At 36.2% G+C, this 23466-nt stretch overlaps 2 protein-coding genes across 2 annotated transcripts; one reads left to right on the top strand and one right to left on the bottom strand.

Moving 5' to 3' along the window:
- The first annotated feature begins 999 nt into the window (after positions 1–999).
- On the top strand, positions 1000–4942 carry LOC124138609 (keratin-associated protein 17-1-like). The gene is made up of 5 exons (XM_046505344.2): positions 1000–1026; positions 1497–1589; positions 2084–2230; positions 4122–4268; positions 4759–4942. The coding sequence occupies exons 2-5, from the start codon at positions 1515–1517 to the stop codon at positions 4864–4866; spliced, it is 477 nt and encodes a 158-aa protein (XP_046361300.2). The 5' UTR covers positions 1000–1026; positions 1497–1514; the 3' UTR covers positions 4867–4942.
- A 3194-nt stretch (positions 4943–8136) lies between these two features.
- LOC124128857 (glycine-rich cell wall structural protein-like) lies at positions 8137–23103 on the bottom strand. The gene is made up of 5 exons (XM_048397826.1): positions 23053–23103; positions 22446–22541; positions 21772–21918; positions 8755–8913; positions 8137–8320 (listed from the first exon to the last, which is right to left on the bottom strand). Exons 1-5 carry the CDS (start codon positions 23095–23097, stop codon positions 8213–8215), a joined length of 555 nt encoding a protein of 184 aa, XP_048253783.1. The 5' UTR covers positions 23098–23103; the 3' UTR covers positions 8137–8212.
- Between the last annotated feature and the right edge of the window lie 363 nt (positions 23104–23466).

Below are 23466 nucleotides of genomic sequence, written 5' to 3'. Positions count from 1 at the left end.
ATGACAAATTAGTACAGCAGGTGTTTCAATTGTTATCTTGCATCCAACCGAGCCTGTCAGTCACAACCTCCGATTGGATCTGATTCCAACGTACAAAGATAAGTCATCTTCATCAGAAAGGGTTATCTTTACATATGATTATTTACTCATGTCATGTTCTCAACGTGGAAGAACGCCAGGATAATTAAATGTAACGGGGCGAATAAATAACAACGATTTTGAAAAAGACATGATACAATGTACCTCCTGGAAATATTACAGATTTTACAAGCCTAATAGTTGGTTTGAAAACTGCAGTGTGCGTTGTTCTGTTGATATTGAGCTTATAAAGGAACATTCAAGCCCCCAAACAAACATAATCTAAAGTATGTTTAGCAGTTTTAGATGGTAAAGTTAATATATACATGTACGAATATATCGAAAAGTATTCTATAGTCCACTAGAAGAGTGAGAGAGTTTAAAAAGCAGATATTATGAGGAGGAAATATCAATTCAAAGCATGTTGCGTTAGGTAGTGAAAAATATCTCTGACAGCTGTAATGTAATGATAAATTTCCAAAATGTAAACCCCGCCACCTTTAAATTTTAAAGCAACATTAGTATACATTTTGAGCATGCTTCAAAGAAAAGAGGATGCATCTTTTGAGAGCCTTTTTGTAAGGTTTTAAATTTACATATTCGTATGAATATGGAAAGGCTTTTATCGCATTTATTTTGATCAGATTCGACCAAAAAGCAAAATACACCCTCAGCTGTTTGCGATTCCTTTACCACTTTTAAAGTTCAGTGAAGTGTCAACGACACATGTGACATGTGAATCTTGATAACGTAATAACATCTACAGCTGGGCAGAGTAATGTCACACTTTGCCGTCATTAACGGTTCCAATAGATTTGTGATATGAAATGCAACACATTTTCTACGTATCATTGTATACAATTCTGGAAATTATTTCAGTTGACGGGTATAAATACATGTACTTTACTGGGCACTGTATATTCTCAATTCGATCTTACAGTTGAACAGGTATGTACATCTATGTATAACGAGTGAGTTGAACTTTACGGCGCTTTGAACAGTATTGTAGTTTTATCACAGCTTGTCAGCCTGATGGTGAAAGAAAGCCCGAATTGATGCAGGCTTAAGACGTTTGAGGAAATCCAAGTGCACATCTGTGGTTCCGACAAACCAAGTCATAATCTCTGACTTGAAGCGAGTATCATCAGATTCTGCATGGCTAAGAGACGTAAATCTGCACAACGAATTTCAGCGTGCCGTCCTCATGCCTACGCGTATCAATCGGGACTAGAATTTATCAATAGGAGAATGACATTTAAGTTATCTTTCCACATTTGTTTCAGTATCGTTTAACATAAATGGTATAATTACTGTATTTCACTGTTTGATCACAACGTACAAAGTTGTTACATACGGACGTCTACGCATTCTGCAGAAGTATTGAGATTTAAAATGTTTTGCACTCTGATTTCTTTCAGGTGTACCCGAACACGACAATGATGCTCAGAGTGTGTCTTGCTTTGTTGTTTGTGGTATCAGTACTAGCCCAAGATCCCTTTGGAGTAGGCCTAGTATGTGCTGTCATACCAGCTTATCTTCATTTATGAAACATGTAAACTATCTCTCCCTCGGGACTAATGTAATCCAAAGCTGATTTTGCAATGCGTTGGTTGCTTTAAAATTGCGTCATGTTCTGAATGACAAAAGGAAAGAAATGTATTCCATTTGCCACCATATATATTCCATGATTACAAAATATGATAGTCACAATTTCCTGATCCAATAATCCCATTGGTACTTATCGATCATGATTCATAAAAAATTAAATTTCTATTGGAATACATCACAATTCGGCAATGATACTAATTCTGCATAAATTTGCTCCATGTTTTACTGTATTTGTCGTGAAAGGTAAAAGGAGAAATATTAATAGTATGTTCACCCTAGCACTGTTTATATGTCCATAGTTTAACAGAGTTGCTGAATTATAAATAGTAGCAACAAATGTAACATATTGTTGAGTTACACGCTACAAATGCCAAACTTACTTCATCTGTTCATGCAGTGTCAGAACGAGGGGCAAACATGCAATTGGATGAATGGTAACACCTGCTGCAATGGCTTGACGTGTCAGTCGGGTTTGGGTAACATTCAAATATGCAAGAGGAACATTGGCGGCGGTATTGGTGGCGGTATTGGCGGAGGTATGGGGGTAAGTTAACGTGCCAGACATCGACTACTGCCATGGGATAAGATTTTAAATTAGAAAATGTAGCACTGAACTATATCCGTGTAAATGTAACTATACACATGTTCCCTATACCCATGATCACAAGTGGTCTGGACAGAAAGAATATTTGTGGATATTTTACATGTATTATTCTCTTTACATGTGATTGGATGAATGAATGAGAAATCCGAAGATTCTCAAAACATCAAGATTATGTAATTAAATAATCAAACAACACAATAATCAAATATATATACACACATATATACATATCAATGTCCCGCATATTTACAGGCTAAAACAGAGAGAAATATTGGTAAGGTTACCAGACGTTGTTTAGGATATGTTTAATTTGATAGAAATACTTTGAAAATTCAATAATTGTGAAATTCAACGTTATTACATCAATGTCATTGTTATCTGCACCAAGAAAGAATGCTAACATACTATGGTCTTCCATCATCTCTATTTTAACATACATTTCAACATCAAGATTATCAATTGGAGTTGAAAAGAATAAATCTCTCTCTGAAAGTAGACATTCACAGTTTAAGATGACATGGTGATAAAAATCATGAGCAAAAGAATTACATTTTGTACATTCTTTTGATATTTTGCTTCTGGATCCAATTTTTATTAAATACTGTATTTCTTCTCTCAATTCTGGATATAACAGTACAGTGCTGTATAACACATGAGGAGTAAGTGTTGTGTGAATTTTATAATATCGAGATAGGTCAGCTCTACATGAAAGTTTATATTTCCATACTTCTTCCTCGAGGGTAGTTATTTAATTTAACACAATTTTTCTCCACTTAGTCTTTGCGGGGAATTCCCCTGTGCGAACGTAATGAAATACATGATGAAGTAGGTTATATTTCTTGGCTATTGAGAGCAACACTCCACATAAACTGTGTAAATTATTGTTATGAAAGAAATAGAGTGAAGTTGATGCGCAGAAAACACTTTACAAATTGAGACATATGAGTTGTTGCAGAGACGCCCCAGCAGCTGAAGTCTACATTTATCTATATAGCAAACCATGCTCCAAAGTCCTAGATTAGCAATAGTGGGGGAACGTTTGTCAAAACCTTGTACAATCCTTGTAAAGTAACGCTGGGTGCTTTCACCTAATTCAAGATCTTTACCATGCAGAGGAGGTAGTAATTCACATCCATAAAAACTTGTTGTTAAGATCATTCTTTTCCATATCTCAATACTTGCATTCTGATGTAAGTCACTACTATTTAGACCAACAGAGAGGAGTGACGTTAGTACGCCTTGCTTTTGTGCACCTCTCTTCAATATATAATTTGAAAGAAAGATTACTTTGTAGAACAACACCCGCATATTTTACATTACCCATGTGATTATTATAATACGTCACACTATGGACGTGATAACCATGTGATTATTGGAATACTTAACAGTACGACGTTTACTAAATGTTTTACTGTATATTTCGTGAAAGGTTAAAGTAGAAATAAAGTATTATTATAATGTATGCTCATCTCAACATTCATGCTGTTATCCTAAAGCTGTTTATAATTGTTCTGTTATGATTCATATTCAAATGTTTATATACAATCGTGTCCCCCTGAATATTAATGTCATTACTTTAGTCATTTGCCAATGTGATTATTGGAATACATCACAATTCGGCAATGATACTAATTCTGCATAAATTTGCTCCATGTTTTACTGTATTTGTCGTGAAAGGTAAAAGGAGAAATATTAATGGTATGTTCACCCTAGCACTGTTTATATGTCCATAGTTTAACAGAGTTGCTGAATTATAAATAGTAGCAACAAATGTAACATATTGTTGAGTTACACGCTACAAATGCCAAACTTACTTCATCTGTTCATGCAGTGTCAGAACGAGGGGCAAACATGCAATTGGATGAATGGTAACACCTGCTGCAATGGCTTGACGTGTCAGTCGGGTTTGGGTAACATTCAAATATGCAAGAGGAACATTGGCGGCGGTATTGGTGGCGGTATTGGCGGAGGTATGGGGGTAAGTTAACGTGCCAGACATCGACTACTGCCATGGGATAAGATTTTAAATTAGAAAATGTAGAACTGAACTATATCCGTGTAAATGTAACTATACACATGTTCCCTATACCCATGATCACAAGTGGTCTGGACAGAAAGAATATTGGTGGAATATTTTACATGTATTATTCTCTTTAACTGTGATTGGATGCAAATTAGTATAATTCATGTGTCATTTCTACCTACATAACATATGTCCAAAGAAATGAGCATTGCCATTACATGCTCGACAGCATACATATACAATGCAGTTACCATTTAGTTCTGTCAGAATCATCGTTTCATGGGCTTTCCAATTCATATTCTCAAACATGATTATTTTGACTATCAGCTCATGCCTGTCGTATCACACGCAATGTGATTTGTGATACTCAGAGCAATGTGCTATTGATGTACGTAGATGATATTTTTCATGTAGAGGTGTAAATGTATTCTTCTATATTTTACAGTGTCGTCTCCGTAACGACGAATGCATGATAAACGGCATAGGTGCCATGAGATGTTGTGCATCCTTCCGCTGTATGCCTGGATACATGAACAGGATGACTTGTCAGTAGATGCACACTAATTTTTTGACATCCCTGTGCCCCGTGTGCACGGATTGCTTGACAATAAAAGTGATTTCAAATATTATATATGTGTTTGTGTTGTTCAATGTATAAATGTAGCTACTGTTAAATGAATATATATCCTGCTGAATGGACAACGTCTAAGACCTGCATCAGATCTGACTTTCCTCCCACATCAAGCTGAGACGGCATTATATCTAACTGGCCTTAAAGCAAATTTATTCTCTTAATCTCTGCAGATGAGATACATTACTCGTTATTGCAATGTAATATTGACTTTTGTTCAACGAACTCAACGAACGAATTGTAAAAACGTTTCAAAAGTTTATTGCCCCAACACAAAGGTTATTTTGGACACAATTAACTATATTTTCTAAAATAATTCTGTTTTAGCACTTGTGTTGTATTCGACAGAAAATGTGTTTGAAAGAAAGGAGAAAAAATCCACTTCACATTCTTCCGAGCAGTGTTTTGGCTATAGTTATGGAGAAAGTCGTCAGTCGTTATTTTCATTCCACAGACACCAATACGCATTCTAAGGGACGAAACATGTAAGGCTTCACTTTTGTTTTGATGTCAGCACAGATTAAAACGGCATCAAGATACCCTAGTCAGCCTTGACATAATGATTCATGAGAAGATTAAGTTGTAAAATCCAAATAATCATAATTATGAAAATATAAGCGACAACACCCTTCCATATTCATAAGAAATATCTGCCCAGAACAGAGTCGTTTGTAGGATTCCAACTGTATCATGAGAAATTCATTTAGGAAGTAATATGATCACACGTTAACTTTTGTAAGTTAATGTATAGTCTTATAATTAAAACACTGAACGATTGTTGTTAATTATAATACACACTTCTATCCAGATGTATTACACCATTAAAATCAATCAGTATTAAAATATGTAATAGATTAATGTTTTCAGCAAAAGTCAAATAGTCATCCATTGGGATTAGACATAAATGAATTATATACATATTGAGGGAGTGGTATCAGCAACATTTCATCAGTTACACAGTGAGACAGATCCTTCACACCATTTGCATGAACATGTATCCATACTGAGTATCACCCATGTGCCCATGTGCTGTGGCAAAGATTTTCCCTACTTACATGTCAAACCATTTGCCCATTATGTGAACAGAGTTAGGAGAATTCATAATTGAAATGGGCATTTTAATTTCCATTCTAAAATTGTTTGAGATGAATCAAAGGAGAAACTACAGAACACAAAATATATATTCAATGTGACAGGTGATTCGCCAAATGATGACTATAATAGAACTTTTGTTGAATACATGAATTACATAATTCGTTTTGCAGTGATATATTCTGATGACAAATTGACAAACTTTGCACTCGTTGCGCTAATAATGTAAACTTCAATCTTGTCACGTCACTCAATGAGATAAACACGAAGAATGGGATAAACAAATATCATCTGTGTATTACGTCAATGTACGTTCTTAATTGGAACTCTTACCATTGTTTTCTCTTGGTCAACAACCATTTTGCCAATATAAATGTCCCTCATCATCATATACCCCTGATGAAGCCTCGGTATAATATATATGTCGAATCTATTTGTAAAATTTAAGCCAGAATTTATTGTTCTGAGAAATTGTATTTTGTATTTAGTATTGCAACTGCGTTTTATGATGGTTATTGTTGGCAGCAATTTATTGAGGCGCTCATAAAAGGTCAAATGCTCGCTTTGCCTTTGGTGATACTCCCACCTGTGTGCGATTGTGTTGAGGTGATGCCCCACATAAAGATCTTTCTACCTGTTTCCATCGCGCCTACTCCCGGATTCAAGTCTGTACATGCGAAAGTGCCTCATCCAAGCAAGACAAAATTGCTGCGACATATTCTTTAGCATTGTAACATATATTTGACCCATTGTATGGCCTTATATGATATTAAACCTTACTTATTCGAGGAATTGGTTAATTTTACATTGATTGTGTGTGGTTATTGACTGATTTCACAATCAAGTTCTGTCTGCACCGATTTCGTGGTTAGTTTCAATTCGGGGAATGATCATGTAACAGCTATGGAGAAGTGAGGTGAGTTGAATGGGCTTGAACCTCGTGTGTTAATGTGTTTAACATGGAGACCCAACTGAGAGATAGTATACTGACTGCGAGCCGACCAGTCCTGGTGAAAGTCCATTGTAGCTAAAATGGATAGAATTATCATTAAACCGCCCTCTTTTTATCAGAAATGATCTGGCCACTTTAACTAGATAATGCCCACATATTGCTTGACGACGGGCCATTATCACTCCCGTTGTTATGCGAGGTCATATTGAATTTCAATAGTGACGTCATCTGGTTTTTTCAATGACGTTTCCATATTTGTAAAAGTGGCTTTCGTTCTTTGTTGATTGCAGAAACTGTTTCAAAACCGATATTGTTTTTTTTTATTCTTTGAACATAAATGCTATCCATTTTAGCAATAATAACGGTAACGCTATTTTTCAGGGCATTATCATTTGCAAAAGCCCTCGGTCTTTTCAACTGCATTCCTTCGCCGGGCAGTTAATGGAAGACCACGGGCTTCTGCAAATGATAATGCCCTAAAAAATAGCGTTGCCCTGATATTAATGCCGCGGGTGAGACATCCCATCTCTTAAGGTATTTTGGTTTGACGCGGCCATGGGGCAACAGTTAAGGTCGTGTGTATGCTTGCACTATTATCTGTTGTTATGAACTTCATAACCTTGAATGAAATGTGATGACCAGAATAGAACAAAATAAAGAATGTAAACTAAACACTAAGTATACCACAGGGCACTTTCGTTTTTCAGAATAGATACAAGTCTGACTGCTTTTTTATGTCGTTTTGTAATCATTTTATTCGTGGCTACGTGAGAGCTACTTTGTTTCCAACATATGTGCCAGGTTTAAATGTCTATTAATAAGTACTGACTTAAATAATTGTAATACTGCTGGTCAAACGAGCACATTGTGTTGGGGCGTTAAGCTTTTGATGTAAACATATGTTGACCTCTTTTACAGCGGTGTTCTATGAACAAAAGCCAGTATTATAATACAATAACGAGTAGAGTTCCTCACCTGCAGTGATTAAGGGAATGGATTTGGTTTAAGGTCAGTTACATAACGGCGTGTCAGCTTGGTATGGTAGGAAAGCCCGATTTGATGCAGGTCTTAGACGTTGTCCATTCAGCAGGATATATATTCATTTAACAGTAGCTACATTTATACATTCGGGAACACAAACACCGATATAAGGTTTGAAAACAGTTTTATTGTCAAACAATCCGTGCACACGGGGCACAGGGATGTCAAAATATCAGTGTGCATCTACTGACAAGTCATCCTGTTCATGTATCCAGGCATACAGCGGAGGGATGCACAGCATCTCATGGCACCTATGCCGTTAATCATGCATTCGTCGTTACGGAGACGACACTGTAAAATATAGAAGAATTCATTTACACCTCTACATGAAATGTATCATCTACGTACATCAATAGCACATTGCACTGAGTATCACAAATCACATTTCGTTTGATACGACAGGCATGAGCTGATAGTCAAAATAATCATGTTTAAAAATAGAAGAAGCATTGGAAAGCCCATGAAACGATGCTTTTGAAAGAACTATGGTAACTACATTGTACATGTATGCTATCGAGCATGTAGTGGAATTGCTAAATTTTGTTGGACGTATGTTATGTTAGTGGAAATGATACATATACTAATTTGCATCCAATCACATGTAAAGAGAGTAATACATGTTGAATATTCCACCAATATTCTTTCAGTCCAGACCACTTGTCATCATTCAAAATCTCTAATGTCTTATCCCATGGCAGAAGTCAATGTCTGGCACGTTTACTTACCCCCATACCGCCGCCAATACCGCCGCCAATACCGCCACCAATACCGCCGCCAATGTTCCTCTTGCATATTTGAATGTTACCCAAACCTGACTGACACGTCAAGCCATTGCAGCAGGTGTTACCATTCATCCAATTGCATGTTTGCCCCTCGTTCTGACACTGCATGAACAGATGAAGTAAGTTTTGCATTTGTAGCGTGTAACTCAACAATATGTCACATTCGTTGCTACTATTTATAATTCAGCAACTCTGTTAAACTATGGACATATTAACAGTGCTAGGATAAACATTCTATTAATATTTCTCCTTTTACCTTTCACGACAAATACAGCAAATCATGGGGCATATTTATGCAGAATAAGTATCATTGCCGAATTGTGATGTATGCCAATAATCACATGGGCAAATGACAAAAGTAATGACATTAATATTCAGGGGACATGATTGTAAATAAACATTTGAATATGATTTATAACAGAACAAGGGATTGCTGGATCACGATATTGGACTATCTTATTTATGAACCATGGAGCATAAGACGTGATGTGGTATATGACTTTCGGTTCCTTTTGTCTTTTAAAACATGAAGGAAATTTAAAAGAATCAACTGATTGCAAAAGCAGCTTTTGATCACATATGTCCTCACGGAGAGATAGTATACATGTATCATAAATGAAGATTAAGTTATATGACAGCACTTACCCCAAACCCTGCTGCAAAGAGGTCTAGACCCAGTACTGATACCACAAACAGCAAAGCAAGACACACTTTGAACATCATTGTAATGATAGGGTACACCTGGAAGCAAACAGAAGGCGATACATTTGAAATCCTAATACTTCTGAAGAATGCTCAGTACTTCATATGTACAACTTTAGTATGGTGTGAACATAGAGGTACTTGTAGTAATTGCACCAATTACTGAAAGACAATGTGAAGATACACAACATATTATCCTCATGATGAACAGTAATGATATATATTGGAACAGGGGTGGTTGTCCCAGTCGCCTAAGGCGCCGCAATTGTGCAGAGTTTGATTCTCTGAGCCGTGCAGAATCGGATTATCGTGGCTTCAAATCACAGATTATGACTTGGTTTTTTTGCACCATGCCCGTGCCTTTGGTTTTCATCAAAGTTGTAAACGTCTAAAGCCTGCATCCCTGCGAGCTTTTATTCACCATTAGGCTGACCCGCCGTGATAAAACTATTTTACTGTACAAAGCGCCGTAAAGTTCAACTCACTCGTTATACATAGATGTACATACCTGTTCAACTGTAAGATCGAATTGAGAACATACTGTGCCCAACAAGTACATGTATTTATACCCGTTGATAGAAAACATTTCCTGAACTGCATATACAGTTATACGCAGAAAATGTGTTGCATTTCATATCACAGATCAGTTGGAACAGTTAATGATCTGACGGCAACATGTGACGTTACTTTGATCAGCTGTAGATGTTGATATGTTATCAAGATTCACATGGCATGTGTCGTTGACGCTTCACTTAGCTTTGCTCTTTGGTCGAATCTGATTGAATATTCACCAAATACATGTTCGTACATTCTTTTCTCATCTTCCGATTATTTTGCAAATGGTCTGTATTATATTTTTTTCAAAGCAATATAGTAATATACCTGTGTTCAAAAAATAAAATCGACAAAAGCCTTTCCATGTTCATACGAATTATCTGTCAAAATATGAGTTGACTAAACGATTCCTACTATGTCGTGAGCATGTGTAAATGAAACGCAATCAAATAGTGATGATACCAGGACTGGTGTTGGCGAAAAGGCAAGTGTATCCTGCCCAACAAAGTGGCACCAGTCACAAAGTTATGCCTCTTGTTGACTGAATCAATAGTCCCCAAATTCACGGTAGTATTCTCATCCTGAAAACTCTGAAGGTTCATCAGATGCCCGTATTTGACGTCGATCGACTCTCACCCTCATTCTTAGGGTATCCTTGTCTGTCTGATGTATCTGATGCATCCAACACATTGTATGGCATAGATCAATATATTTTTGGGAAGTACAATTCATATTTTCACTGAATGTTTTTCTGTCTTTGAATGTAAATGAAATAATTTGAACAACATGAGGGAAAGTACCACAATTAGGTCTGTTACACTTTTGTACTGTTTTACATTATTGTTTTCCTCGTAAGAAGTAAGGCCTAGTAAGAATCCTTTCAAGACGACGGCTCTGTCTTTTACCTTTATAGGTTTATTTATTTGTTTTAGTTCTTTACACTTGTTTAAAGAAAACAGTGTCTCTCGATCATTTCAAAATATTTCCGGGTTTGGGTTATTAAAGATTGTAACAAAAGGGAGAACACTCCCTTTTGGTATATCTTACGCTTTAAGAACAATCACAACGGTTTTGTGATCTAGCCTTGTTTGTGACATCTTCTACTATTTTTCGAGTGTAATGTCTCTCTGAAAGGAAATACCTCAGTTCACTAAGTCAAAATGGCGCAGATTCTACTTACGAAATGAGTAAGGGACACTGTTTTTTGGAATGGGGGTGGGGGTGGGGGTGATTGTCAACCTTATTGTTTGATATTGTAACTATTACATCAAGAAAAGAAAGACTTTCATCGTTCATCTCTAAAGTAAAAGTAAAACTTGGATGGAGCGTCTGTAAAATATCGATCAAACACTGTAAATCTTCTCCACTCTGATAACACACAATGAATCAATCATCTAAAAATATTTTTCATTTATTATGAAATCCCTGTCCAAATGCAAATTCATCAATTTTCTTTATGACATGTTGAATTAACATCCAGGGTTGATTTGTGATGGGTATCATTCCAACTTTTAAAAACAATAATTGTGGTCATTATGGTTGAAGGTCAGATATATTTCAAGATCTATAAGAAAAGCTTGCTGAGAAATGTAAGTTCTCCTTGCATGAATCTAATATCTCACATAAAATCTCTCACAAGATGCATCCTCTTTTGTTTGAAGCATCCTCAAAATGTATTCTTTTGGAGCTTTAAAATTAAACGGTTTCGTGTTAACTTCTTGTAAACGTACCTTAACACAAGTAATGCAGCTATCGAAGAGTTTCCACTACCAAATGCAAGATACTTTGCATTGATATTGTTCCTCCTTATAAATCCACGTTTTAAACTCACTCACTCACTCTTCTATATTCTTATAGTGGACTAAAGAAAACTTTTCGATATTGACGTTCATGTATGTTTTAACTTTGCTGAGACGGTCGGCTAGCCTCATGGTTAAAGCGTTCGCTCGTCACGCCAAAAGACCCGGGTTCGATTCCCGACATAGGTACAATGTGTGAAACCCATTTCTACTGTCCCCCGCCGTGATACTGCTGGAATATTGCTACAAGCGGCGTAAAACCATACTCACTCACTCATTTTAACTTTGCTACCTAAAACTGCCAAATGAACTATAGATCATGCTGCTTTGGGGACATAAATGTCCCTGTATAAGCTAAATATCAACGGAAGAAAACAAATTGTATTTTGCAATCTAGTATAAGGCCGCTTATAAAATCTGAAAATATTTCCAACAGGTACATTCTGTGATGTCTTTTCAAATCGTTATGTATTCGCTCTGTTCCATTTAATTGCCTTGGCTGCCTTCCTCGTTCAGTGTATGACAGGACTAAATGATCATATGTAAAGATAGCTATTTGTGATGAAGATGATTTATCTGTGTAGGTAGGAATCAGATCCTACCGGAGGTTGTGACTGACAGACTGACATCGGATCCAAGATAACAATTGCAACACCTGCTCTGCTCATTTATCATCATTATCTTGCTTTGCGTAAGTGTGGAGTCTCAGTGGTATAAATATGTCAGCTGAGTCAAATAGGCATCTCATTCCTGTTTGTCCGGCTGAACAGGTAACATTATATTTATTGTGAACCCGTTTACACAACAGTTTACAGTACTCCACAAAAATGCATATATTGTTTCACGGGTTAAGTAATTTCCCATATATTTCCCAAGACTTGAGGTAATATGTTGTTTTTCACAAATGTTATAACATACTTAATCTACATGTCTTAAATCTACTTAATCTAGTATGATTTAAACTTAGAATGTCTATGAAGGTTTATATATAGATTATGTGCTTGAAATTTAAACCCAATATAATTTGAATGTGTGACATTGCATCACAGATGACTACAATGAATTTCTTTTCAGTTTTACTCAATCACAATGATGCTGAAAGTGTGCGTTGGTCTAATCCTCGTAGCATCCGCTCTAATTCAAGATTCGCATGGCTTTGTAAGTCTTAAATAATTCCATACTGACTGTTTAATCCACGAACAGTTTAACCATTTATTCTTATTAGAATTCAATGTCTGAAACATCACTATCATTAGTAATGTCGAGTAGGATGGGTTGGAAGCCGCTTGGAGTTATGTAGTTACGGTGTAGTTACGGTGTATATTACAGCTTGTCTGCTTGATGTGTGACGAAGGTACGATTGCATACCCAAGAAATATACCATTTTGTTGAGAACCTACGTGCACGGGTATGGTGTTGATTAACAAAGAGTCATAAGTGTCGGGATGTATCTGGAATTCCACGATCATAGGTTTGTGGCATGGCTAAGGGACTCAATTCTGCACAGCGAATTGCGGCTTCTCAACATAGCAGGACCACCGTGACCCCTGCTTTCTATTAACAAGTAATAAACCGTTTCGTTTAATAGCGCTTTCCATAATCGTGTTTACAGGGTTTTTGGCTTTCGGTTTAAATTACGTTTATACATTTTGCTGTTGTGATGGGCATGACATATTATCATATGACGTCTTTTTTTAGGCTTATTCACACTAACACGACATATGGTTTGGGGCCATAATATAAGAGGTATTCTATTTTACAGTGCCAGACAGAGGGACAAACTTGCAATGTGATGAATGGTAAAACATGCTGTAATGGCCTGATGTGTGAGTCTGGCATAGGAAACACAAGAATATGCAAGAGAAGCGCCGGCAGTGGTGCTGGGGTAAGTGAATAACAAGAATCTAACGATTACAACTGTACGCAACCCGTAAGAAGCAAGTATTGTCTTTTAGGTGTTGGGAGAAAACCGGAATCCGTATAATGTCCCAGTCTTACCTGAATTTTCATTGTACGAGTATGGTACATTCCTCCAGACTGTAACTTGAATTATATCTCTTGACGACATATGTCAGTCTGTACTGATATGGAAGGAAATGGAAATGACCAGTTGGCTTGGACATATAATGGTAGGAAATATGTGCAAAGGAACACATTTATTGGGATTTAAAGGAAAACACAACAATCCACGTAATGCCTTAACTTTGATTACAAAACAAATTACTTACAAAGTAGATATTGAATAGGATCACATTTTAAGCAGATTTAAAGAGAAAGCCTTTTACACTACAAAGCAACTCAAACCATCTCTTCTTCAAATTGTAACCAGGCACAGTTCTTAATGTTTTGGTCATCATTGCATACACAATTTAAGGATGTGAATATTCAGCAAGTCTGAATTTTATATATAATATATATTGAGAAATACTATGAAATAATGACTTGGTCAGCTGCATTATGTAATATTGAGGATATAAAACTCAACTAGTATCGATATATACTGCTTTAAAATGAACCAGATATCGTTTTGTTACATTACTGTTTATATAGGTATGTACACGATGTAAACAGAAATCGGAAATAAAATAAAATAAAATAAAATACAAACAACACTGTAAGTAGTATTCTTTAAGAAAGAAATAATGTGTGATTAATATGAAGAATTAAAACGTTTTCGTTACATTAGTTAATGTTCATTCACAAATCATTGTCCATATTTGATCTTATGTGTATGCATTGCTTTTAGTCAGCATAATGCCAATCATGCCAAATTGATATGATTAGTTTATAACACATTCATGTTTCTATTTGACAGTGTCGTCTCCGAAATGAAGAATGCAAAATAAATGGTATCGAAGCCATGAAATGCTGTGGTTCACTCCGCTGTATGCCTGGATACATGAACAAGATGATGTGTCAGTAGATGTCATCTCATGCTTGATCCCGTATTGATTCCTGCATATTAATCGATTGATTTGATTTGTCATTTGATTGTATTCCGAATAAAACTTTCAAATATCAAACTGAACATATCCATGTGTTCTTTCGTCTATCTTTAGATTTATCTTAAACACATTTAGAATGGAAATTAAAATGTCTATTCGCATTATGAGGTCTCTGAGCGCTGTGTACTTACTGGGCAATGGTTTAGACATGTTAGTAGGGAATGTGTGCGTCGCAAAACAATTGCAAGGTAGCATGGGTGATTCTCAATATGGGTACATGATCTTGCAAATAATGTGAAGGTCCTGTCTCAATGTGTAACTGAAAAAATATTACTATAGCACTGACAAACTTAGAAACATAATCGGGGCGAACCGGGATTCAAATCACTGGTTTCTCGCATGGCAAATGGATGCATCTTAGAAGACGGGGCGAGCCGTGTCGACAAATCAGTATAGTCATCGGCGCGTACACATGCTGTAGCAAATGTTGGTTCAAACGAGATGATTCATGTATTACTGTGATCGAGTTTGCATTGCAGGGAAAGTTAGTATTGGTATGTACACGAAGGTCTTGGGTGGTGTGAGATGGTGGGGTGTGGGGTGGGGTGGGGTAGGGCTGGGTGGGAAAGGGTTGGGTTGGGTTGGGTTGGGTTGGGGTGGGGTTATCACTGAGGGAACTATAAAAGCAAGTCTGTAAGTAAGTTTGGTTAAGCAAATTTTATCAGTATTCAGTTTATCAATGACAATGACCGTGACAATGATTTATTACACGCATTCTAATTCTTTGTACATATGAAAGTGAAAACAGTATGTATGCATAAAATGACATGACAACAAAAAGACTAAAATTGTACAGAACGTAGTAATCATTTAAGAGACAGATTATTGATCGCATAAAAGATCTAAGAGCCCTGTTGTTGTTTTAAAACGTGGCAATATATATCACCGGTCAGAAGGTAGAAATACATAGTTACTCTTTGTTTTTAATGGTCGGGGTCAGCCACAATTTTCTATGATTTTTTAAAACATGCTTTTCGTGTTAACTGACAAGAGTTGAAACATTATCTGGGCATTCCTGGTGTTCGAATCAAGAACAACAAAAACAACATATTGTTAGACAATATAAAAAGCAGTCAACAAAAGACAGCAAAATAACTAGATTCATATAACATATTTGTTTAAAACTAGTGTGTTACCATAAAAAATATATCGCGGTACATTATGACATAGGCATAGACATGACATAGACATTATGAAAATAGGCAATAGATCAGCAGCAGCCGAAGTTAGGCCACCACACAAGGGCCGATGGTGGGCTTACGATAACCCGGCTAACTGCACGGTGCCCTAGTAGGATTTTCACCATCTCTTTAGCTGCTGGCGATGGTATGCAAATTAGCCATCAATTAAAATTCACAAAGTTACTACGTTTAACATTGTAGTAGGAATATTGACATGCTTTGTATTATGTGGACTTACATATGCTAATCAAGAACAATTATCCATGTGAATAACGAGAATAGGCAATGCGACATCGCCGTAACATAATTATCCTCTTCAAATCTGGACTGACAGGAAATGTAACTGATAGTTGGTTTGATTTGATATAATTTATTTACACCCACTTGGGTGTCCCACTGCTTTTGCAGTAGATCTTTATTGTAACATCTAATTACAGGCTTAATATCCTTGTGTGGGATCAGAAGTGGTGGCCTAGATTTATTGAGGGCTACTTTAGCTGCAGTATCAGCCATTGTGTTACCAGTGATTTCAACATGGCTGGGTAACCAACAAAAGATGATGTCGTATTGGCCAGTAGCAAGTTCATAATTTCGATTAAAAGTTGATGTTTATTAATAGTCTGGAGGAACGAAAGAGAATCGGACAATATTATAAACTGCTTACATTTTGACTGTTTTGTGGTATATTTTTGTTATAAATGTTTGTTTCTGCTGTGAAAATGGAACAGCTATCAGGTAACCCGGATGGGAGAGTCCTGATTCCAATGACAGTGGCGGAAATCAACTGTAAATCTACATGTAAATATTTTTAAGGGACCGTATACTCGCAGATTTCGGAGGTGGTCATGCAGACTCTTAAGGACTGTGTAATTTGTAAGCACTTTTAGTGAAAATGAAATCGAAGTAATTTTCAATGGCAGGAACATATTAAAAGTAAAACACAACAAGTGCTGTCGTGGACGGAGTTGAACCACAGACAACATCAAGGAGTGGATCTTTCCAGAGTATTTATTTAAAATAACTCCTCTTAGAATTATCTGACCTTGTGCATGGTAGACTTAGTCGATCGAAAGGTGTGGGATGGGGCAGTTTCTAGAAGGAGGCTGGATGTGAGAAGTATTCTTATATGAGAAGTGGGCGATTGGATGCCTTTTCGAGCGGACTTGAGTAATGTTTACATTTACTTGTAAAGTCGTGTCTGGACACCTTTTTTATAAACACCGAATTCCCACTAGTCTCCAACAGTATTCTGGATTCAAGAACGGAGATTTGTTCCAAGACATTCGACAATTGAAAATTCTGAACATTCGTCATTGCGCTAACATCAATCAAACGTTATTTGTTGCTTCTGTCACCTATTGCATCCATTGGCTTGACTTGTTTTATTGTAAACCTAACTCTGTGTGCTTCAAAATACTTTACTGATATTCATTGATCGTGGGTGCTCATATACTGATTTGACAATTTATTTATGTAAGCGCATATTTCTGGGTTAACCTTAGCGTTTCATGTTGGAATTCACGTCGACGTAACATATATGCCCTCCTCGAAACATAGACGTATACACGAGAGCTAAACGCTGCTCCACATGTACACTTCTGATCAGTTTTTGTAGTTTCGAATTTTAATATAGCTCTTGGTAAAGGTAATGTTTCAATCGTCTTCATAGACAACGGTATAAAGATCTATTTCGAAACGTCGCCTTTACAGTAATTAAAGAAGTTGTTGTCCATAAATTGTGTCATCCGTCAAATTCTAAGTAATGCCCATCAAACAATTTGAGGGCAGAATTTTTTACGTCTTTTCTGACCCTGCTCCATAAATGTTAAGCTAAAAGAATTAGACTTATCGTTATGCAAAGATTTGTAAAGTTTAATTACAGTTAATTGGCCTAAATAGGAACCATATATATAGTGATGTCATGAGTTCATTTTCCTTACTATCATATAGAGTGTATTAAGTAAATGACTCGGTTTTAGAAAAGGCGTCTATATATGCTTATCCTCATATTATGAAGATGACATGCAATTAATGCCTTGTCATGCCTTTTATGAACTCGAGATAAGATCACTCACTCATGTCATCGGAAGATCGTCTGTGTATGTGTAGTTGAATGTGTATTTATTTGTAATTGGGTTTGAGCACACTACGTATTTGTTTTTTTAATTTCTTAACACCGCATTTAGCAATATTTCAGCTATATATTATATACTACCCAGCTGTATATTAGAGTTCCTGTCGGGCCCGTCACATTGATGGAATATTCCTGAGCGTGGAGCTAAACAACAAACGTAACAGTTTTTGTAACATGTAGGTCCTCATTTAGTGTCATTACTTCGATTTATGACCAGCGAGACAGTGAGAGAGAGAAAATGATTTTAGTAGTGATAGCCCTAACTGGCGTACCTAATTATCATAAATGATCGCGATAAGTTTGAATGAAACCATATCGTGGTGACTGTCCGGAATCAGATTAGATATGTCACACGTGGCATGTTAATTGCTCCTCGTCTTGGATTGTGTAACGTATGAAAGGGCTGCTTCCAGTTAACAAAATACCGTCATTCCAGTTTCCTTCGGTTGATCAGGTATCTGTATGTTTGTGTAATGTATGAAGCATCTCTGTTTGTTACAGAAATATATATGCTCATCGCCAATAGACACGCGAATACCATACATGTTTGTTTACATGTGAAGACTTACTCATATTCAAGAGATATTATATTGGTTAAATGCACAAACGAATGTACTGGTATATTGTATGTATTGATGCTCATGATACTGCTTTTTAAGGGTAGCAAATACAACCTGAGATTTCCGTAACGTATGAATGTCTTTTGCATGGAATCAACCCTGTTTGGCTCACTGGAAATGTGAATTTTTGATGCTACCGTAGTATTGTAAATATTGACATAAACGTTATCGGATATGTACATGTGACTGATAAATGTCCTTTTTTAGTTCTTAAGCTACAAGTTTAGGATATGATGAGGTAGATAACTATGGCTAAAAGGAAAAAGACAGCGATGATTTATCACACTTCACAAGAAAAGTCCAACTGTGAGCAAGGTCGTGATCCAAAATACTTTCTTTTTCAGTTTGGAGTGAGTGAATTAAAATTCACCCTGGCCATATGTTAGCCATAGTGTGACAAGCACAAGTTATTCAATAATACTAATTAAAAACCTTTCAGCCATGCAATCAAATGTCCATATTCAAATATCAGAATAGCACTTCATGACAGCCTATCACCACACTCCCTGTTGCTTTAAGGCCATACAATGCTAAAATGTTAAAAAGGACAATGACTCTGTATCATAAATATGAACACATCTGATAACTTTCAAAACAATTTTTAAATTTCAGATCATTTCATAAATTATGTAGATTTCCTTACTATACCTCGTTATTTAATAATTTCTCCTCTGAAGTACTAAAATCAAAGGTAACTCAATGATCATATAATTATATACATTGCCGATTTGGTTTGAAAGTTGAACGTCAGTTTTTGACATAGCTAGGGAAACATCAATTTTAAGTTCCTGCAATTTATGACTGTTGAATGGATGTTTTATTTTCCTTATTGTAGTGTTGATTTTGTTTAGGTCCGACTGTGGTCGGTGAAATTCCTCGAATACTTAATCATAAAATCATGAAATATATGTTGCAATGCTAAAGAACATGTCGCTGCAATTTTGGACTGCTTTGATGCTTGAATCCAGGAGTAGGAGTGATGAAAACAGGTAGAAAAGTCTATATATGGGGTACCACCTTAACACAATCGCACACAGGTGGGGGTATCACCAAAGGAAAAGAGAGCATTACTATTCGCCTTTTATGAGCGCCTCAATAAATTGCTGTCAATAATAACCATCATAAATTGCAGTTGCAATACCAAATACAAAATACAATTTTCACTGTTTCAGAACAATAGCTTTTGGCTTAAATTTTACAAATAGATTCGACATATATATTATACCGAGGCTTCATCAGGGGTATATGATGATGAGGGATGTTTATATTGGCAAAATGGTTGTTTAACAAGAGAAAACAATGGTAAGAGTTCAAATTAGGAACGTACACTGACGTAATACACATATGATATTTGTTAATCCAATCTCAATATGTATATAATTCATTAATGTCTAAAACATCCCCAAAGCATGACTAGAAAGACTTTTGTAGAAAACATGAATTTATTATATATTTTTTTAATACTGACTGATTTTGATTGTGTAATACATCTTGATAAAAGTGTGTCTTTTAATTTACAACAACCTCGACGAAGACAATCGTTCAGTTTTGCATAATAATAAGACCATACATTAACTGTACAAATGTTGACGTGTGTTCATATTACTTTCTAACTGAAATCTCATAATATAGTTGGATTCATAAAATCGCCTCTGTTCTTGGCGGAGATTGCTTATGAATACAAGGAAGGGTGTTGCGCTTTTATTTTCATAATTACGATGTAAGGGTTTTACAACTTAATCTCCTCATAAATGTCAAGGCTGACTAGGGTATCTTGATGCCGTTTTAATGTATGTTGGTATCAAAACGAAACTGACACCTTACATGTTTCGTCTCTTGGAATGCGTATTGGTGACTGTGAATTGAAAATAACAACTGACGACTTTCATTGCTTGGGAGAATTTGAAGTGGATTTTTTCACCTTTCCTTCAAACGCATTTTCTGTGCAATACAACACAAGTGCTAAAACAGAAATATTTTAGAAGATATTTAGTTAGTTGTGTCCAAAATAACCTTTTTGTTGGGCAATAAGCTTTTGATGTATAAATATGTTGAACTGTTTTACAATATAGTTCGTTGAACAAAAGTCAGTATTACAATGCAATAATGAGTAACATATCTCATCTTCAGTGATTAAGAGAAAGAACTTGCTATAAGGCAGTTACATATAACGCCGTGTCAGCATGATATGGAGGAAAGTCCGATCATGTCCACTAAGCATGATATATATTCAGTCAGCAGCAACTGCAATATACATTGGGCAACAAAAACAAATGTAAAATGTTTGAAATCACTTTTATTGTCAAGCAATTAGTGCGCACATATCAAGCTATCGAGGGATGTCAAAGTATCAGTTTACATCTACTGACAAGTCATCCTGTTCATGTATCCAGGCATACAGCGGAGGGATGCACAGCATCTCATGGCACTGATGCCGTTAATCTTGCATTCGTCGTTACGCAGGCGACACTGTAAAATATAGAAGAATACATTTACACATCCACGTGAAATGTATCATCTGCGTGCACCAACAATAATATTGCCCTGAGTATCACAAATCACATTTCGTGTGATACGACAGGCATTAGCTGATAGTCAAAATAATCATGTTTGAGAATATGAATTGGAAAGCCCATGAATAGATGCTTCTGAAATAACTATAGTAACTGCATTGTACATGTATGATATCGAGCATGTGCTGGCAATGCTCATTTCTTTTGACGTATGTTATGTAGGTGGAAATGACACATATACTAATTTTCATCCAATCACATGTAAAGAGAGTAATACATGTTGAATATTCCACCAATATTCTTTCAGCCCAGACCACTTGTCATCATTCAAAATCCTTGTTTAAAGGGAACATTTGTATAGTTACATTTACATGGATATAGTACAGTGCTACATTTCCTAATTTAATGTCTTATCCCATGGCAGAAGTCAATGTCTGGCACGGTTACTTACCCCCATACCGCCGCCAATACCGCCACCACTACCGCCGCCAATGTTCCTCTTGCACATTTGAATGTTACCCAAACCGGACTGACACGTCAAGCCATTGCAGCAGGTGTTACCATTCATCCAATTACATGTTTGCCCCTCGTTCTGACACTGCATGAACAGATGAAGTAAGTTTGTAGCGTGTAACTCAACAATATGTCACATTTGTTGCTACTATTTATAATTCAGCAACTCTGTTAAACTATGGACATATAAACAGTGCTAGGATATACATTCTATTAATATTTCTCCTTTTACATTTCACGAAAAATACAGTAAAACATGGGGCAGAATTAGTATCATTGCTGCATTGTGATGCATGCCAATTATCAAATGGGCAAATGACTAAAGTAATGACATTAATATACAGGGGGACACGATTGTAAATAAACATTTGAATATGATTTATAACAGAACACGTGATAGCTGGATCACGATATTAGACTATCTTATTTATGGACCATGGAGCATAAGACGGGATGTGGTATATGACTTTCGGTTCCTTTTGTCTTTTAAAACATGAAGGAAATTTAAAAGTATCAACTGATTGCAAAAGCAGCTTTTGATCACATATTTCCCCACGGAGAGATAGTATACATGTTTCATAAATGAAGATTAAGTGATATGACAGCACTTACACCAAACCCTGCCGCAAAGAGATCTTGACCCAGTACTGATACCACAAACAGCAAAGCAAGACACACTTTGAACATCATTGTAATAAAAGGGTACACCTGGAAGCAAACAGAAGGCGATGCATTTGAAATCCTAATACTTCTGAAGAATGCTCGTTACTTCATATGTACAACTTAAGTATGGTGTGAACACAGAGGTACTTGTAGTAATTACACCATTTATGTTAAACAATACTGAAAAACAATGTGAAGATACACAAAATATTATCCTCATGATGAATAGTAATGCTATATATTGGAACTATATGAATAGTAATGATATATATTGGAACTAAGTATGGTTGTTTCTGTCGTCTAAGACGCCGCACTTGTACAGTGCTGCTTCTCTTAGCCGTGCAGAATATGTTTATCGTGGCTTCAAATCACAGATTATGACTTGGTTTCTCAGCACCATGCCCGTGCCCTTGGTTTTCATCAAAGCTGTAAACATCTAAAGCCTGCATCCCTGCGAGCTTTCCTTCACCATTAGGCTGACACGCTGTGATAAAACTATTTTACTGTACAAAGCGCCGTAAAGTTCAACTCACTCGTTATGCATACATGTACATACCTGTTCAACTGTAAGATCGAATTGAGAATATACAGTGCCCAGCATTATATGTATTTATACCCGTTGATAGAGAACATTTCCTGAACTGTATATACAATAATACGCAGGAAATGTGTTTCATTTCATATCACAGATCAGTTGGAACAGTTAATGATCTGACGGCAACATGTGACGTTACTTTGATCAGCTGTAGATGCTGATATGTTATCAAGATTCACATGGCATGTGTCGTTGACGCTTCATTGTGCTTGAAGGGTGGTAAGGGAATCAGAAAAAATGAGGGTGTGTTTTTCTCTTTGGTCGAATCTGATTGAATATTCACCACATACATGTATGTACAGTATTTTTCGCATCTTCCGATTATTTTGCAAGTGGTCTGTGTTATATATTTTTTTCAATATACGTGTGTTCAAA

This window comes from Haliotis rufescens, unplaced genomic scaffold, assembly GCF_023055435.1.
Source record: "Haliotis rufescens isolate VD_foot unplaced genomic scaffold, xgHalRufe1.0.p SCAF_17, whole genome shotgun sequence".
NCBI classification, from domain to species: domain Eukaryota; kingdom Metazoa; phylum Mollusca; class Gastropoda; order Lepetellida; family Haliotidae; genus Haliotis; species Haliotis rufescens.
This window is presented reverse-complemented; position numbering and strand designations above follow the sequence as displayed.